Source organism: Eriocheir sinensis, chromosome 13 (assembly GCF_024679095.1).
Source record: "Eriocheir sinensis breed Jianghai 21 chromosome 13, ASM2467909v1, whole genome shotgun sequence".
NCBI classification, from domain to species: Eukaryota; Metazoa; Arthropoda; class Malacostraca; order Decapoda; family Varunidae; genus Eriocheir; species Eriocheir sinensis.
Window position 1 is genome coordinate 17,209,263 of NC_066521.1, and position 17,472 is coordinate 17,226,734.

A 17,472-nucleotide genomic window follows, 5' to 3' on the forward strand; every position below is an offset into this window, starting at 1 on the left:
TGAAGAACAAGAACAGGAAGAATAAAAGGAAAGAAGAAAAGAAAGAAAGAAAAAGAAAACAAAGACAACCCCCATCACGAGCACCCTTTCCTCCTCGCCGTCATCGTCGTCGCCAGATACATATTTTTATACGAGGCAAAAAGAGCGAGAGAGATAAAAGTGATGTGTTTTTATGTATCACGTGAGGCGGGGTCAGGAGGGGGTCACGTGACTGGAAGGGGCGGTGAAAGGGAGGGTCTGAGGAAGGCTGACCTCGCTCTTGACCCTCCCCGTGACCTGACAAGCCCTCGTGACCCTGCTTATTGGGGTCAGCAAATTTGACCTCCATTTACTTGAATAGATCGGTGCCATTTGTAACCTAATTCGTTTTACTTCTTCTTCTTCTTCTTCTTCTTCTTCTTCTTCTTTTTTTTCTTCTTCTTCTCCTTCTTCTCCTTCTTCTTCTTCATTTTATTCTTGTTCTTCTATTTCTTTATCTTTTCTTCTTCTTCTTCTTTTTCTTCTTCTTCTTCCTCTTTCTCTTTGTAGTAGTGGTAGTAGTAGTAGTAGTAGTAGTAGTAGTAGTAGTAGTATCATCGCGTCTGTGTATGAATGAGTGTCTTTCTGTCTGTTTATGTGTCTCTCTGCATCTCTCTCTCTCTCTCTCTCTCTCTCTCTCTCTCTCTCGACAAAGTAACACCCATCACGACACTCGCCTCGCCCCGCACCGGCCCTGTGACAACAAACAAAGGCTGCCCTACAATTAACGTCAACACAGCCACCCAGTCAGCCACCCACCGTGTTGTGTGCCTCTCCAAGACCCCACAATGCACTACTACTACTACTACTACTACTACTACTACTGCTACTACTACTACTACTACTACTACTGGTGCTGTTTTTCTTGCTACTACTACTAATTTTACTCTAATGCTGTTCTGACTCCTAATTCTGCTATTTCTACTACTGCTACAATAGTGGTTACTTATTTTCTTCTTCATCTTCATCATCTTTTTCTTCTTTTCTTTTTTTCCTTCTTTTCTTTCATTTTTTCTTTTTTCTTAATTTCTTGTTATTGTTCTTCTTGTTGTTCTTCTACTTCCTCTGTTACTACGGCTACTACTACTACTACTACTACTACTACTACTACTACTACTACTACTACTGATGTTACTGCGTCTTCTCATCCACTCTAGCTTCTTCACCACCCCAGCATTTCGTCCTCGTACACACATCTCTCTTCTTTCGTTCTCCTCTCTCATCTCATCTCATCCCCACTCTCCTCCCTCCATCTTCCTCCTCCTCCTCCCCCTAAGTGTCCCTCCCAGCCCTGGCACTTCTCAAATTCACGCCCGCTCAGGCCTCTTATCGTCCTCATTTGCATGTTCCACAGTAGATGATTGTGCTGATATCTTCCAGCATCCGCGCCTCTGCACATCTGAGAGGAGAGAGACGCGATGCCTCTCTCTGCGTCTCCCTCTGTCCTTTGATGTGAGGGGAAGACGGAGCGAGGGACCGGAGTATACGAGAAATTTGAGCGCGCGTTTGTGTTCCCCGACTTCGTTCCCTTGAGAGGTCGATTATTTCTTCTCGTAAACATTCTGCCATCTGGTCTTTGTCATCTGGTGCTGAGGGTGATGGGCGAGGCTTGAGGTGAGAGGTGGTAGCGATGGGGTGACGAGGTGAAGGGTGGTGGACAGGTGTGCCGCGTGTCCTCTTCATTTCGAGACAGGTGAAGGGACAGTGGCACCCGAGACGCCTCCTCAGGGTTGTGGCACCTCTCCTCGGCCCTCCAGCGCTGCGCCTTGGATAGTAATCACTCCCACCCGTTTAATGTTAATTGTGGAATACGTAAGGATCATTACTCGCCCTTTACCACCTCCTCCTCTTCCTCATTCTCTTGCTGTTATCCTTTATTTTCCTCCTCCTCTTCCTTGTTTTCGTTTTCATCATTCTTTTGTCTTCACTCCCCTCCATCATGTCGTCTTGTGTCGTATTCTCCTCCATTTTCATTCTCCAGGTTCTCACTTTTCTGTATTTTGCTTTTTGTCGTTGTTCTTCTTGCGTGGTGTCTTGCTTTCGTGTGTGTCTGTTAAGCTCTTCTTGTGTCTGTCAGTCCGCTGTGCTTTGTCTCCCCATCTTCACCCTCTTCATGGCTCTTCCTGCCGACGAAAGTGCGTACGGGAGGGCCAAAGTGCCAGGGCCAGGCCGAGTGCTGCCGAGGGCCTTATTGCCGCTCCTCACCCCGGGTCACCCCAGGAGCCACACCATTAATCGGGGCAGGGTGTTGACGGTGCCTGGGGCCGTTGGTGTGCCAGGCGGTGGGGCGCATCAAGGGTGCCACCCCTCCTCCGCCCCATGTCCTGCGGCTGCCAGAAGTATCCACGAGAAGCACACTTTCCTCGCCTCACACCTACCTCATTTAGCCTCACGTCATGGCCTCGTTACTCATTGATCTTTAAGTCTCCGGTGATCCGTTTCAGTGCTTTGGGAGTCTTGGGAACGTCCAGGTCGCGGCGTATAAACGAGGGTCAAAAGGCACTTGTCCGCACCCGTCTTATCAGCGGGACTAATTGCCAAGTGTTCCCGGCGTGTTCCTCGCAGCTGGACGCCGCAGGTGTCGACGACTTTATTATTTATTGCATTATTTACCGTCGTATTTGGCCGAGCAGCCTCAGCCACGACCCGCGCGTTTTTGCGGCGCCTCGCCCCGCCAGCCGCCCACACCCGCCCGCAGCGTTGTTTGGCGCGAGATTAATGCCGCGTCGTTAGGGGAGGCCACAACATGTGCTACGTCTCCTGCCGGCGAGGAAGACGGGGACGTAACTCGCCTCCTCCTCCTCCTCCTCCTCCTCCTCTATTTCTTCCTACTTTTCCTCCTCCAAGCAGCATATTTCACCGACTTTCTCAGCGGCAAGAATGTGTGCCATGTTTTATGCTAATGGGGAAGACCGGGACGTATCTTGCCTCCTCCACTTCTTCCTCCTCCTCCTCTTTCTCTTTCTCATTTTCCTCCGAGCTGCTAATTTTTCCGACTCCCGACTCTCAGCGGCTACGTGTTCTGGTGACGGGGAAGGCCGGGATGTAACTGACCCTCATCTTCCTCTTGTTCCTCCTCTTGTTCCTCTTCCTTCTCCTCCTCCTCCTCCGGGCAGCTTATTTTTCCGTCCCTCTCAGCGGCGGCGGGTCGTCAGCAGGGTCGCCACAGCCCCGCCTGACCTATCAAAACAACCAAGCTATTGAGGGGCGAGTGGTGCCGAGGCCTCCCGCCGGCGTATTTGTTTGGCTTGTCTCATTACTGTAATGTTGACGCGTGCAGGGCGAGGTGGGGGGCGCGGGGCTGGACGGGGCGGAGAAGAGGTGGAGAAATGCAGAAACGCCTTGACTCTGGGTTCATAGCTTTGAGGACATGTCTGAGTACGAGTCGTTTGCATACACAGACTTTATTGAGGTTGTGTGTTTTATGTCTTTTTTATTGTGTTTCCGTGAAGATGGGTAGACGAAGCACAACGGACTGACAGACACAAGAAGAGCTTAACAGACACACGCGAAAGCAAGACACCACGCATGAAGAACAACGACAAAAAGCAAAATACAAAAAAGTGAGAACCTGGAGAATGAAAATGGAGGAGAATACGACATAGATGGAAGTACAGTCTTTGCAAGCACATACTTAATTGCAGTTGTATATGTTTTTGTCTATTTGTTATTTCTAATGTAAATATGTACGAAATGTATGTAGGACCTTACCTGTGCCCTTAATACACACGAATGTCACTTAGTTAATATACGCTTTGGGTTTACATTAAAAATAACGTAAAATGATACAGCAACACATCAACAGCATCCGTCAGCCTCTTGCTAACCCCACGTCGTTATCACCACAATCAAAAGCAAGTCGTCAGGAGGAAACATAAAAACATGGAGTTGCCTGCAGGGAAGGATTAAAGCACTTTTGTACCTACTCTTGGATACGTTCAGTTCACTCCCGATGCAGCAAAGTGGCGATCAATGCGTTTCTTGAAGGAGTTGATGGGAGGAGAAGGAGGAGGAGGGAGGGAAGAAGAGGGAGAGTGAGGGTCGTGTGGTGGGGCGAGTTATCACCAGGACCAAATGTTTCCTCGGTGTCGGCCTGGCTGCTGGGACTCACTCATTGCGCCGAACAAGAGCCAGGCGGGGTGAGCAAGGGCAGACGGAGCACCCCCAAGACACACCCTCAACACCCCCCTCAACACACCCTCAACACACCCTCACAGAACGTGTCTTGGGTGTCCTCTTGCGCGTGTTGAGAGATTAATACATGTTCTCCCCTCCCCCCCTCTAACCCCGCTCCTTCCCCCTCATTCCTCCTCCTTATCCTCCTTCTGTCTAGCCCTCCCCTTCCCTTCTTCCTCCTCATCTCTTCCCCTTCATCTCTTACGCCGTCCCTCTTCTTTCCTTCCCAGCTTCCTCTTCCTCCTTTCCCTTATCTTCCCCCTCATCCCTCCTCATTCCTCATTCTTATCCTACTCCTCATACTTCTGTCTAGTCCTCCCCTTCCCTTCTTCCTCCTCATCCCTTCCCCCTCATCTCTTCTTTCCTTCCCAGCTTCCTCTTCCTCCTTTCCCTTATCTTCCCTCTCACCTCCTGCAAATTCTTCCTTTCTCTTTCTTTTCCATTTCCACCTCCTCCTCCTCCTTCCCAGCCTTCCTCTTCCTCCTTCCCCTTTATCTTCCCTCCTTATCCTTAACACCTTCCCTCTTTCTCCTTTCTCGCGTTTGCCCTCTTCATCCACCTCCTCCTTTTCCTTCTTCTTCTGCCCACTTGCCTGAACCCATCATTCCTAACGGCTCCTCTCTTCCGTCCTCCTCCTCTTCTTCCTCTCCTCCTCCTCCTCCTCATATGACTTTTGCTGAATGGTTCGTCGTCGTGGTGGTGGCAATGGGCGTGGCTAAAGAGATAAAAAGATTGGCCCCGAGGCGCGAGATAAAAATCGGGTTTATCTAGAGAGTAAATATGGTAATTAACAATCCAAACACAACTTGATACGAGCGAGAGAGTCAAGGGAGGAACCAGCCTTGTAAGAACCTCATGTCCCTCTTAACTCTTCCTCTTCTTCCTCTTCTTCCTCTTTCTGCTGCAAATTTTAATCCTCCTCCTCCTCCATCTCTTCCTACTTCTCCCCTTCCTCCTCCTCCTCCTCCTCCTCCTCCTCCTCCTCCTCTTGAATTAAATGTGATTTGTTCCCGCCTCGTGTCTAGTGAATGCAAACACACACACACACACACACACACACACACACACACACACACACACAAACACATGCACATAATCACACACTCAGAAGCATGCGTGACGAATTGACTTTATTAATTTATATACTTATTTTATTCCTTGTTTATAATGCCCTAAAAGTTGACACATAGGACGATCAAATTACTTATACTCTTAACTTGTGGAATTTAAGGTATTTAGAGCAGAATGATTAAAATGGTGAGTGAAAAAGAAAAAAGACGGTAGAATTTCATACAGTTTAATCGCGGGCCTTATTTTCACATTTGTTTCCTTTTTTTATGCCTTTGAACTGACTCTGCTGTAAAAAAGAAAAAAAAAAAAATCATATATTTTTTAAGCACTTTAATCAACCTCAGCAATATGAAAACGAAGAGTATAAAACCGTATCACCTTAACACAGGAAGAGATACAAACCTTTAACCATTAATTATATACTATTTAACCGCCCCATTTAGCACTATCTTGTCTTCTCCCTCCCATCACCACACCAAGGGAAGGAGATCAACGGGGAAGGGGGCAGGAGAGGGGTAAATGTGAGGGGGTATTTCCAAGGGATCTTATAACAACTTCTAAGCGTGGTTCAGGAGAGGGAGAGGGAGTGTAAAGAGTTGTCACGTGTCATTTCTTTAGTCCTCCCTTAAAGCATGAGATTTTCTGCTAAGTCCTTTTATCGTGTTGTGTTGTGTTCAGTCGTGTGTGTGTGTGTGTGTGTGTGTGTGTGTTTCGTGAGAATTATTATTGTTCTTTTTTTGAGCGGTTTAAAGGCCAAAACAGCTAAACCTAAAGCAGGAGAGAGAGAGAGAGAGAGAGAGAGAGAGAGTGTGTGTACAAGAGCTGCAGCGTCCCATGGGTTTTGACGACGCACACACACACACACACACACACACACACACACACACACACGCCCGCACAGGTGAGCCAAAAAAGAGACCATTAGCCAGGTATAGGACGAGGTATCTCTCTCTCTCTCTCTCTCAGAATAGACCGCCATTAGGGAGTCAATAATAGTAAAAAAGGAGACAAAACAAAGGAGAGGAACGCAACAGCCTCGCCCTAAATAGACTACAAAAGAGAAAGGCGCCTTTGCTCCTTAAGAGGGAAAAGGAACGCAGAGGAGAAGACAGGAGAAGAGAAAAGGTAGAAGGGAAAGAAAAGAAGGAGAGGAGGAAGAGAAAAGAACTAAGTGAGAGGAGGAATAAAGAAACTAGAAAATAATGCAGGAGAGAAGGAGAAGAAAGGTAGAAAATGATTGTAAATAAATAAGGAACACGGAAAAATACAGACGCGATGAGAAGAACGTAGAAGAGGGAAAAAGGGACGTAGAGAAGAAGAAAGGAGGAGAGAAAAAGGTAGGAGTGAAAGAAGAGGAGGAGGAATATAGGAGGAAAAGGAAACAAGAGAGGGAGAAAATAACGAGAGAGGAGAAACACGAAAGAAGAAAATAAATGGAGATAAACAAGGCGCAGAATAGAAAAAAAGGGACACTGTAGAAAGAGAGAAACACTTTGCGAAAAATAAATATATGGGAAGCTGAAGTAGAAGTAAGGTAAAAAAAAAAGTAGAAAAATAGTGAAAAGAAATATAGAAAATCAGGAAAAATAGCGATCGGAAGGAGTGACAATAGCGAAAAAAAGGAAAAATCGGTGGAAAAAAAAAGAAAAAATGCAGTAGATTGGAAATAACATAAAATTAGAATCGTGGAAAATAAAAGATAGACCACGATGGAAATATGTAGAAGATAATAAAGCAAACGAAAGAAATGAGAAACCGATAAAAGCAAGCAGATGATGATAACAGAGAGAAGAATCATCGTCATTTTGTGGTTGCAGGTGGTGGAGGTGGTCGCGGCGCTGTGGTTGAGGTCTAACGGATAGGCGGGTGTCGATGCTGGGATGTTTTGTTTGTTTTTTTTTCTCGCGCGCGCAGGTGAATGTGACCCTGGGTTGCGACATTACCTGTACCGTTTCATTCCTCAACTTTTCTGTTTTTATTTATTTATTTCATTTCATTTACTGTTTTTTTGTTTATTTATTCTACTCACTGTTTTTCATTCATTTTTACGCTGTTTATTTACTTATCCATTCTATTCATCTTATTTTTATTTATTTATTTACTTATCTCTACATTTGTATGGCTTAAAGTATGATGAGAATGTTACTTCCCTTACCATTTACAACTCCATATTTTGGGAGTATTTGTGCGCGACTTTTGTTTTTCTTTATAATCTCAAATGGAAGTTTACGGCACAGGGCATATAATGACGTCACTGTTTCGTGTCCGTTTATCCCTCACTCAGGCCTTTTCTCTTTTATTTTATTTTCTCTTTTATTTCTCTTTTTATGTCTATTTTTGTGAAGAGGGAATGGTTGAGAGGGATTAGTGTAGGGTATAGGGCAGACAGTGGGGGTAAGGGAAGGCAGGATGCAGTGCAGTAACAAAGAGGACATTCCCTACGTGGAGAGAAATGGTTTAGTATACTATAGAAGCGTTGTCGTTTTCTTGGCATGGTTTGGTGCGTAGAAAACGAGTCTTATGATGGCTTCCTAGTGCATATTGGAGCACCGGTCTTTTCCTACTACTATTATTAAAGAAATTGATAAGTTCATTCCGGGCCATTAACAACCGATCACCATAACTTCCATCAATTCATCACCTTTCTAGCCATGCACTTCACCATCATCACCATCACCACTATCATCACCATTTCCACCCTTCTCATAACCACCATCACTTTCATCTCCATCCCTTTTAACTAACACCCATGACTCATATCACTGTTAATTACCATCATTCCCATCACCATTGTTGTCTCATCATCATCATCTTCACTCTTTACATCACCAACAAAAACATCACAGTATCAACACCACCATTACAAACACAAGATCATTTTAGTTCCTGCTTTTTTCTCGTATTTCGTTTTTATTTTTATCTTTCTTCATTTCCTCATATTCTTCTTCCTTTTTTCTTTTCATCATCATCATCATCATCACCATATATCTTTTCATTTTGTCAATTTCCTCCTTTTTCTACTTCTTTTCATCTCTCCTTCTAGCATTATATTCACCATCATCATCATCATCATTATCATCTTTCCATCTTTCTCCATTTCCTCATTTTCTATTTTCTTCTCTTCCTCTAGCATTACAATCATCATCATCATCATCATCATCACACGAGCATCATTAAGTCCCGTTGCTTCAGGCCGCCACGGGAGCATTTTCTGAACCATAGCGCCGGAGGGTTTGGAAGACAGCCCACCCACCGCACCCCCCACACCCCCTTCTCACACTTCCCCGCGTTACGTGTGACTGGCGTAACGCAGAGTAACTGTTCCTGGGAGTCCTGCACCGCGTCGCTACGTTTGCCAGTCATTGCAGGCGGTGGTTAGCTCCTGCCACCTCCTCCTACACGCCTACAGTCAGTTCCTTCCTATCGTCCAGTTCCTCCACGTCTTGTCTCTTCTTCCTGTTTACCTTTGTGTGTTTTTGTTTCGCGTTTGGCTGAGTTGTGTGTTTGGTGTTTACGTGACTTTTGGGTGAGTTCAGTGACGATGTAAAGGAAGTGAAGTCCTCAGTCAGTTATACTTCCTTCCCTCCCACCTCCTCTACTTCGTTCTGTCTCTTCTTCCTGGTTATTTTAGCAGGTGTTATTGTTTTGCGTTTGGCTAAGTATTGTGTATTTTGCGTTTCCCTGACTGGTGAACTTAGTGACGTCCTGAACCAAGGGAAGTGAGTTGTCAGTCAGTTCCTTCTTTCCCTTCACCTCCTCCATATCGTTGTGTCTTTTCTTCCTGTTTAGTTATGTGTGTGTTCCTGTTGTGTTGCGTAAGTTGTGTGTGTTTTGTGTTGACCTGACTGCTGGGTGAGTTGAGTGACATAATGAAGTTTGAAAAGTGAGGTGAAAGAGGAAACCGATACGCGTGGATGTTTGTTTTGTTGTCTCGTGGATGATCGGACGTGTGCGTAGGTGGACCTATGATGTGATGACGATGACCTCCGTGGCTCAGCGAAAGTCACGTGTTCTGTTGGCGGACTGGTTGGGTGTCAAGACAATGTACATGGGCAGCAGGTCGAGCCCCCGGCGTGTGGTGGCGGCGGTGATGGTGACGGGGGTGGCGGCGACGCTCGTGACGGTGATGATGATGATGGAGCCTCGTGCCCTCTCGCTAACCCGCCAGGCACGCCACAGCCCCCGCGTCAGCCCCTCCCCCTTCCCGCCGCCCCTCCCTGAACACCTGAATACCGTGGACACAGAGGCTGCAGGTGGCCAATTCGACACCATACCTGGCTGGCCGTACGGAATGCGGATTAACGAGCCAGACACCTGCAAAGATCAAGACGTTTACCTGTTGAACACCATCACGACGAACCCCACGCAAGTTTACCACCGGAACCTGATCAGGAAGATGTGGGCGAGGAAGGACATCGAGAAGAGACTCAAGATCCGGACGGTGTTCATCATCGCCGCCGTTCGTTCGGAGGTCACGCAGCGGCACCTTCAGGAGGAGAGTGACAAGCACCGCGACATCATCCAGTTCGACTTCTTGGAGACGCGGAGGAACCTGACCGTCAAGTCCCTCGCGGCACTGCACTGGTTCAGGGCCTACTGCGGGAACGCCTCGTGGGTGCTGAAGTGTGACGTGGACGCTTACATCAACTTCTGGGCGCTGCTGGACGTGCTGCGGCCGGCGGAGGGGAGCCAGGATGCTGTTTGTGGCCGCTCGAAGTCGCGATCTGTCTGTAGGGACGCCAACACGATAGGATGCCTGCAGCGCTACGTGGTGAGCCCAGAGGAGTACCCGCTATCCATTTATCCTCCCTACTGCTCGGGGTTCGCTTACGTGCTGCACAGACGCCTGGTGGACCGCATGCTTGAGGTGGACGGAAAAAGGACCGGGCCGCCTCTGTTTCTGGAGGACGCGTATGTGACAGGTCTGCTCCCTCGTGACCTGAATGCCCGCTGGCTGAACGTGAGGTGAGATGACATCCTCGTGTACTTGTAACTATGTGTGTGTGTGTGCTCCTGTTTATATTGCAGTACAGTTATCTTTCTGTAGTTCACCTTTAAGCCCATATTTTTTCCTGCATTATCATAGAGTTTTCCATCTTCGTAATCCTTTTAATAATTTCCCTTTCTTAATTTTCGCGGCCATTCATTACCCCTCTCAACACACCTGTCTCCTCTCTCCCTTCTACCCCTTCTTCTCTAACTCGTAACATACCTGGATCCTCCCTATCTTCTTCCACTATTCATTACTGTAACTCACTTTCGACTCCCAATAATACACCTGCAGGCCTTCTCTCCCTTCTATTCTACACATTTATCTCTTCTCCTCCTTCCTCTTCGATTCTAACTCACTTTCAACACTCATAACACCACATCCACCTTCTCTCCCTTCTTCCCATTTTCACTACACGAACTCACCTTCTATGCTTTTTCATTCCTCTAACTCACCTTCATCTCTTTCCCATTACTCAAGATCACCTTCTTCCCCTTCTCATTACTCCTAACTCACCTCTATCCCTTTTAAACACACCTCCTCCTCCGTCCCTTCATCCCCTTTTTTCATTACTCGAACTCACTCTCTCCCCTTATCCCCCAACACCTCCAGACGCCGCATCATGGTCGTTCCTGAGTACATTCGGCCCGAGTACCACAACGGGACCTTCCTCTTCGTTCACGACCTGGACGGACAGATCGGCCAGGGCGCCACCAGCTACGTGTGGCAGAAGACCCTCCAGTACTATGGAATGGTGCCCTGAGAGAGAGAGAGAGAGAGAGAGAGAGAGAGAGAGAGAGAGAGAGAGTTTATGTAATATCTTATCAGTGGATTTCCTCATATTTAGGGAACTGTTCGCTTATCTTATTTTTATTTACTGCGACCTTTACCGGGGTGAAAACAGCCTCTCGTTTTTTTTTTTTCACCATTTATTGGCCCTCAGGAGCTGCTTTGAGGGTGACCTACACATCTTCTCACTCGTAGATAACACTGTGATATGTTACGTGGAAGAACAGGTTAGAATATATGAGATTGTAATGTCTTAGAAAATAAAGATGAGAAAAACATTGCACTCGTCTATTGTCTTATGGAATGTATGTATAAAGAAGAGTATGTAAGGAGTGGGAATAACTCGATGCTTACAATAATATCTGACAGAACGTTTACCAAAACATGTATATGAGTTTTGGAATCGTACCAGTGTCAGCAATATTACACCAGTCCCCCGTACTCGTTATCCATCCTCTTTACTTCCTTATATTCCTTACAAGACAGAAATTAAATGAAAAACAAAAATGAAAACAATCTATGTCATCTCGTCTCTTTTCACAGTAATTTCCTTGGAATATAACGTTACATTTATTTTTGTCCGTCATTCTTCAAACTACTTCCTATCGAAACCGCTTAACTACATAATTGACGATTTATTCGACTTATTAGAGTATTAAATGATTCCCGCTTTTCACAGTAATGAGTTGAACAAAACCTCAATCATACGGAAGGTTATTTTGGGATACAGGTTACCCTCTACAGAATGATCCAATATAGTTATCCAGCATCAGTGGTCATACGGTGTGCCAAGTCGCCAGCCAAGTCAGTCAGTCAAATGAGGTAGGTGAGTGGCTTGCAAGGTCCTGAGTTGATGTGAGATGTGGCTTAGCATGGCTCCCGTGGCTCCTGTGGCCCTGTATGGCTTTCCGGGGTGTGGGTGTAGGTGTGGGTGAAATGGCGTCGTGTGGTTCATGGAATCTGTTGTGTCGTGATTATGAAGTCGTCGAGAGCCACCACGTTGCCCATCCAGCTGCCCAAGTCCACCTCAATCACCAGCTGCGAAGGACGAGTGTGTGAGACATGTAGACAGACAAACAAACAGGCAGACAGACGGACAAACAGGCAAAGAGGCAGATTGACATACCCACAGACAGAGAAATATTCACCTTACATAAAAGAAACTATACTTGAAATCGAAAGGAAAAGAAGCCTCTAAAATAATGGTGTTAGTAAGTCCCATTTTCTCATACATTTCTGGGCTAACACACCCACATTAGACAAGGCTTTCTTAGAGGAGGTTGTGTTCGTATTTCCAGGGGTAGTTTTATGAGCCTGGTGATAGTTTGACAAGACTTCTGCACCATGAGAGTAAAAAAAAATCATGAGAATCTAACTAATCCCCTTTGTGACCTTTGGAAATACTGGTTGTGAGTGCTGAAAGCGTATGAGAATGAGGCAAAGGACAAAGGAGTGGGGGACATGTTACCTGGTACTGGGAGTCGCCGGGGCTCAGGGGAATATCAATCTCCTGGTCGAGCTGCAGCCACTGTTGGTAGTCGGTGTTCCCGTACTCACGCAGATCGATGAAAGGAAGAGCGTCGTAGGTGCCGTCCGGGGTCTTCATACGGATGCTGTGACGATGATGGTTTTGTTGTTATTATATATTTTTAACTGTTATTATACTCCATCGTTTTTTCATCCCTCCCTTTCTCTACTAGTTTATTCATTCATCCTTGCATCCACTCATATATTCATGCATAGAACTCGTCCATTTTGGTTTATCCATGCATTTATAAATCCTATCCCTTTGTCTGGCCTCACCGGAGCACCACAGGGTAGGTGACGGATCCCCTGACGTAGTAGGAGAAGGTGAGACGCTGCTTCGTGCCGTAACTCGCCTCCATGATGGGCGACTCGATGCTGATGACACCTAAGGGGAGAAAGAGAGATAGTTAGATAGATAGGTAGATAGATATATAATAGAAAGATAGGTAACAGAAATATAAATCGTCTCACAATTTCACGGGTTATGACATTAAAAAGTAGAAATGCTCGGCTAGGAATAATGTTTTAGAGAGAAAGACAGAGGGAGAAATTTTGGTGAGGTGGTGGGGGGGAGAGGGGGCCATTTAACAGCCTTACCGGAATAGATGTTGGACCTGGATGCGATCAGGAACTTTTCTCCCACTTCTGGCGGGGGGATGTTGAGGGCAGGATCGAGTTTGTCCCACGTGGTCAGCACCCAGATGCCTCCGTCCATCTTCCCGGGCATCCAACCTAAGCAGAGAGTAGGAAAGATGTTATATCCGCAGTGGAAAATTTACAGTCACTAGTAGGTGGATTGGTATGCAGTATATCAATTTATTCTTCTTTCACATTTCATTTTAGCGACACGGGACTTTTAACCATGAAATAGACTCTGGTAAGGCTCTTTGAATTCAGATGCCTGTTTTGGCTTTCTGTGGCCTCATAAATTCTCTCGATAACCAGACTCATAGGTTGCTGATCAGCTTTCGGGTTACATACCTCCAAGTCCTCCCTCGAAGTCAAAGAGTGTTGAGTTGTTGTCGTCGATGATCTTGACGCCGGTCACTTCAACGGCGCTCACGGCCACGTCGTTGAAGTTGTCGCCGCCCAGGGAAGCCTCTGAAGGGAGAAGGAAGAGGGAATGAAGGGTGTAATACATCTTGGGTTTCCTGACAAAGAGGACACCGATACTGGAGAAAATAACATTTGGACACATCTAAAGAATCTAATTTGCTCATCTTGCTAAACGAAATCCAGGTCTTCCGTTCTGTGTCTTTTATAATGCCACCTTTTCAAATCTACCTGTTGTCCATCAGTTCAGGTGTGTATGAAACGGGAAAACATACCCATGAATAGTGAAAACTCCTCTCCGATGATCACCGGCTTGGAGGCGGTGTAGGTGTACCAGACCCTGTTGCTTTGGTCACCGAAGGGATCCAGGTTCATCACAGGCGAGTCCTCGAAGGTGCTGAGGACATAAACATTGCCAGGTCACCAGAAACTGCACAGAATTATGAAAAAAATGTATTGTCTAATCAAGTTTTTAGAATCCTTTTTTTAATATATTACAGCGATTTATTAGATTTTGTGGTGTGTAGATTTTGTTCTCTTTGCTTTCATGATGTTTGTTTTTTGTTCAAATTTTGGAGGTTCTTTTTTTTTATCGGTTTGTTTTGGTTGTGTGGGAGTGGCTGTAGCTCTCTATGGTTCTGCGCTGGTTGATCTACAGTTGCCAAGATCTTCCCTACCTGGTCACTTGTATTTCTTCTCTGGTTGATCTAGTTTTCAAGATCTTCCCTCCCTGCTCGCTTTTGTTTCCTTCTGTGGTTGATCTGCAGTTTCTAAGATCTTTCCCATTAGTTCCGTAGCGCCACTCATACTTACTCGTAGGTGAACTGTCGCCGCACCTTCAGCTGTGCCGGGAAGGAGTCGGTACCGTTCATCCAGAAACTAACTCGCACCGTCATCTTTTCCTCGGTCGCCTTGAACCTCGGGCTCTTCGCCACCACAGTTCCTAGAGACATACGAAGGCAGGACGTATTAGTTTGAAGTCTCATGCAGCTCTCTTGGTCTGCTCAGGTTAAGTGGGTGGAAACTCTTTGTCCCCCTGCTCTTGCGCGCCTTACCTCCTCCAGACGCACGCACCTTACGCCCTCCCTTTTCATTTTTTGCTCTTTTGCGATTAGATAAAAGGGAAAACATACACACAAATAAGTAGATATTGGGCAAGATAAATCTATGGGCTGGGAAGGCATGTGGATATCCCTGTAGAGCAGTGATTGTCACAAAGTCAGGCAAGTTGAAAGACAATGAAAATTAAGGAGGCATGACAGACTTGACTGCCCCGTTAGAAATGCACATTTGTCAGGCAGGTGAGAGGAAACCAACACCAGCCCTGTTATGAATGTTATTTAGCCAGACAGGTAAGAAGACACAAGTATCAGCTTGTTAAGAATGCAAGTGAGTGAGAAAGGCGAGAGGAAGCAAATACCAGCTCTATTAAGAATGCAAATCAGTCAGACAGGGAGAGGAAACCCTTACCGGACTGGACGTCATCTGGGAAGACCTGCAGAACCATGGAGCCGCTGGGGGGAGGCTTGATGTCGTAGTGGTCGTGGTCGAAGTTCACCCTCCTGAAGGAAGCGTAGTTCATGTGCACCAGCGACCACCCGTTCATGTCATCCTCGAAGTCAAAGAAAAGGGGTCCTGCTGGGCCTTCCGTGGTGGTGGGTGTATCAGTGGGTGGTTCAGTGGGTGGTTCAGTGGGTGGTTCAGTGGGTGGGTCAGTGGGTGTATCAGTGGGTGTATCAGTGGGTGGGTCAGTGGGTGTGTCAGTGGGTGTATCAGTGGGTGGTTCAGTGGGTGTATCAGTGGGTGGTTCAGTGGGTGGGTCAGTGGGTGTGTCAGTGGGTGTATCAGTGGGTGGTTCAGTGGGTGTATCAGTGGGTGTATCAGTGGGTGGGTCGGTGGGTGTATCAGTGGGTGTATCGGTGGGTGTATCAGTGGGTGGGTCGGTGGGTGTATCAGTGGGTGTATCAGTGGGTGTGTCAGTGGGTGGGTCAGTGGGTGTGTCAGTGGGTGTATCAGTGGGTGTATCAGTGGGTGTGTCAGTGGGTGTATCAGTGGGTGTATCAGTGGGTGTATCAGTGGGTGTGTCAGTGGGTGTATCAGTGGGTGTGTCAGTGGGTGTATCAGTGGGTGTGTCAGTGGGTGTATCAGTGGGTGTATCAGTGGGTGTGTCAGTGGGTGTATCAGTGGGTGTGTCAGTGGGTGTATCAGTGGGTGTGTCAGTGGGTGTATCAGTGGGTGTGTCAGTGGGTGTATCAGTGGGTGTATCAGTGGGTGGGTCAGTGGGTGTATCAGTGGGTGTGTCAGTGGGTGTATCAGTGGGTGTATCAGTGGGTGTGTCAGTGGGTGTATCAGTGGGTGTGTCAGTGGGTGTATCAGTGGGTGTGTCAGTGGGTGTATCAGTGGGTGTGTCAGTGGGTGTATCAGTGGGTGTGTCAGTGGGTGTGTCAGTGGGTGTATCAGTGGGTGTGTCAGTGGGTGTATCAGTGGGTGTGTCAGTGGGTGTATCAGTGGGTGGCTCAGTGGGTGTATCAGTGGGTGTGTCAGTGGGTGTATCAGTGGGTGTGTCAGTGGGTGTATCAGTGGGTGTATCAGTGGGTGTATCAGTGGGTGGCTCAGTGGGTGTATCAGTGGGTGTGTCAGTGGGTGTATCAGTGGGTGTGTCAGTGGGTGTATCAGTGGGTGTGTCAGTGGGTGTATCAGTGGGTGTGTCAGTGGGTGTATCAGTGGGTGTATCAGTGGGTGTATCAGTGGGTGTATCAGTGGGTGGGTCGGTGGGTGCATCAGTGGGTGGGTCAGTGGGGGTATCAGTTGGTGGGTCAGTGGGTGGTTCAGTGGGTGTATCAGTGGGTGGGTCAGTGGGGGTATCAGTTGGTGGTTCAGTGGGTGTGTCAGTGGGTGTATCAGTGGGTGGGTCAGTGGGGGTATCAGTTGGTGGTTCAGTGGGTGTGTCAGTGGGTGTATCAGTGGGTGGGTCAGTGGGGGTATCAGTGGGTGGGTCTGTGGTGGTCGGGTCATGGGTGGTGGTGGTGGTGGTGGGGCCCGGGGTGGTGTTGTCATCATAGATATCGACGGCAATTTGGTCAATGGCGCAGCCGAGGAGTTGCTCACCTGCCCCAGCCGTCATTCCGCTGTAGCAGAAAATCTCAAACTGGAAATCAAAGAATCAATGTGACTAAAACTGAACCTGCAAGGGAGTTTCTATAGTGTGTCTTCATGGAAATTAGTATATAGTGAAGTATTGCAAAACTAAATATTTAAGGGAGGTCACCAATGTCGGTCTTCTTAATAAAGTTATTCCCGACGAGACTAACTAATGAACTAAATAACGCAGTATTGGATGTGGCAGAGGGTGCACTCAAGAAGAGGAGTGGCATCACTTACGCGAACATCGTCGTCATCTGGCGGCAGCTCCTTCTGGGTGATGCTCCAGTAGTAAGAGTCGGGCCGAGAGTACGCCTGGAGGTTGATGAATTCCATTTCTTGGCTCATTCTCTTGCGGGTGTACACCCTCAAGTCGTTGGACCCGATGTATTGAGAACGAACGTAGAACCTCATCGTAAAGTTCCCGCCCTTTGGAGCCCGGAAGTACGGCGTGTAAAGCTCGTCACTGGTCTCATAAGAGTCCATCACAGCTATGCCTCCCTTGAGGTCACTGGGGACGGTGGTCTGCAGTGTGGTCGAGTTTGCCCACCTCCATGCGCCACGCATGGTCTCCCATCCCTGTAGATCACTGTTGAAGTCAAAGACATAAAGAGTGTTTGCCTGAGTCCCCGCAATGAGGGCCAGGAAGACGGCCAGGAGGACGGGTGAGGCGGCGTGAAGACCCATGGCGGAAAGGGTACCGAGGC

At 47.3% G+C, this 17,472-nt stretch overlaps 2 protein-coding genes across 3 annotated transcripts; one reads left to right on the forward strand and one right to left on the reverse strand.

Moving 5' to 3' along the window:
- Positions 1 to 8,507: 8,507 nt before the first annotated feature.
- LOC126998108 (beta-1,3-galactosyltransferase 5-like) lies at positions 8,508 to 11,964 on the forward strand. Of its 2 annotated transcripts, XM_050859505.1 has the most exons (3): positions 8,508 to 8,673; positions 9,223 to 10,230; positions 10,868 to 11,964. In XM_050859505.1, exons 2-3 carry the CDS (start codon positions 9,239 to 9,241, stop codon positions 11,016 to 11,018), a joined length of 1,143 nt encoding a protein of 380 aa, XP_050715462.1. In that variant the 5' UTR covers positions 8,508 to 8,673; positions 9,223 to 9,238; the 3' UTR covers positions 11,019 to 11,964. The 2 variants fall into 2 exon arrangements, with proteins under 2 accessions (XP_050715462.1, XP_050715461.1); XM_050859504.1 differs by having other exon boundaries at positions 8,509 to 10,230.
- On the reverse strand, positions 11,319 to 17,472 carry LOC126998107 (sialidase-like). The gene is made up of 9 exons (XM_050859503.1): positions 17,006 to 17,472; positions 15,095 to 16,772; positions 14,438 to 14,567; positions 13,900 to 14,021; positions 13,553 to 13,672; positions 13,169 to 13,303; positions 12,848 to 12,956; positions 12,513 to 12,657; positions 11,319 to 12,082 (listed from the first exon to the last, which is right to left on the reverse strand). Exons 1-9 carry the CDS (start codon positions 17,450 to 17,452, stop codon positions 11,996 to 11,998), a joined length of 2,973 nt encoding a protein of 990 aa, XP_050715460.1. The 5' UTR covers positions 17,453 to 17,472; the 3' UTR covers positions 11,319 to 11,995.

Coding starts and splice junctions, on each gene's coding strand:
- LOC126998108 (XM_050859504.1), top strand. CDS start 9,203: ATGATCGGACGTGTGCGTAGGTGGACCTATGATGTGATGACGATGACC. Junction 10,231..10,867: donor GCCCGCTGGCTGAACGTGAG/GTGAGATGACAT, acceptor CAACACCTCCAG/ACGCCGCATCATGGTCGTTC.
- LOC126998107 (XM_050859503.1), bottom strand. CDS start 17,452: ATGGGTCTTCACGCCGCCTCACCCGTCCTCCTGGCCGTCTTCCTGGCC. Junction 14,022..14,437: donor CGGCGACAGTTCACCTACGA/GTAAGTATGAGT, acceptor TTATGTCCTCAG/CACCTTCGAGGACTCGCCTG. Junction 12,083..12,512: donor CCGGCGACTCCCAGTACCAG/GTAACATGTCCC, acceptor CGTCCTTCGCAG/CTGGTGATTGAGGTGGACTT.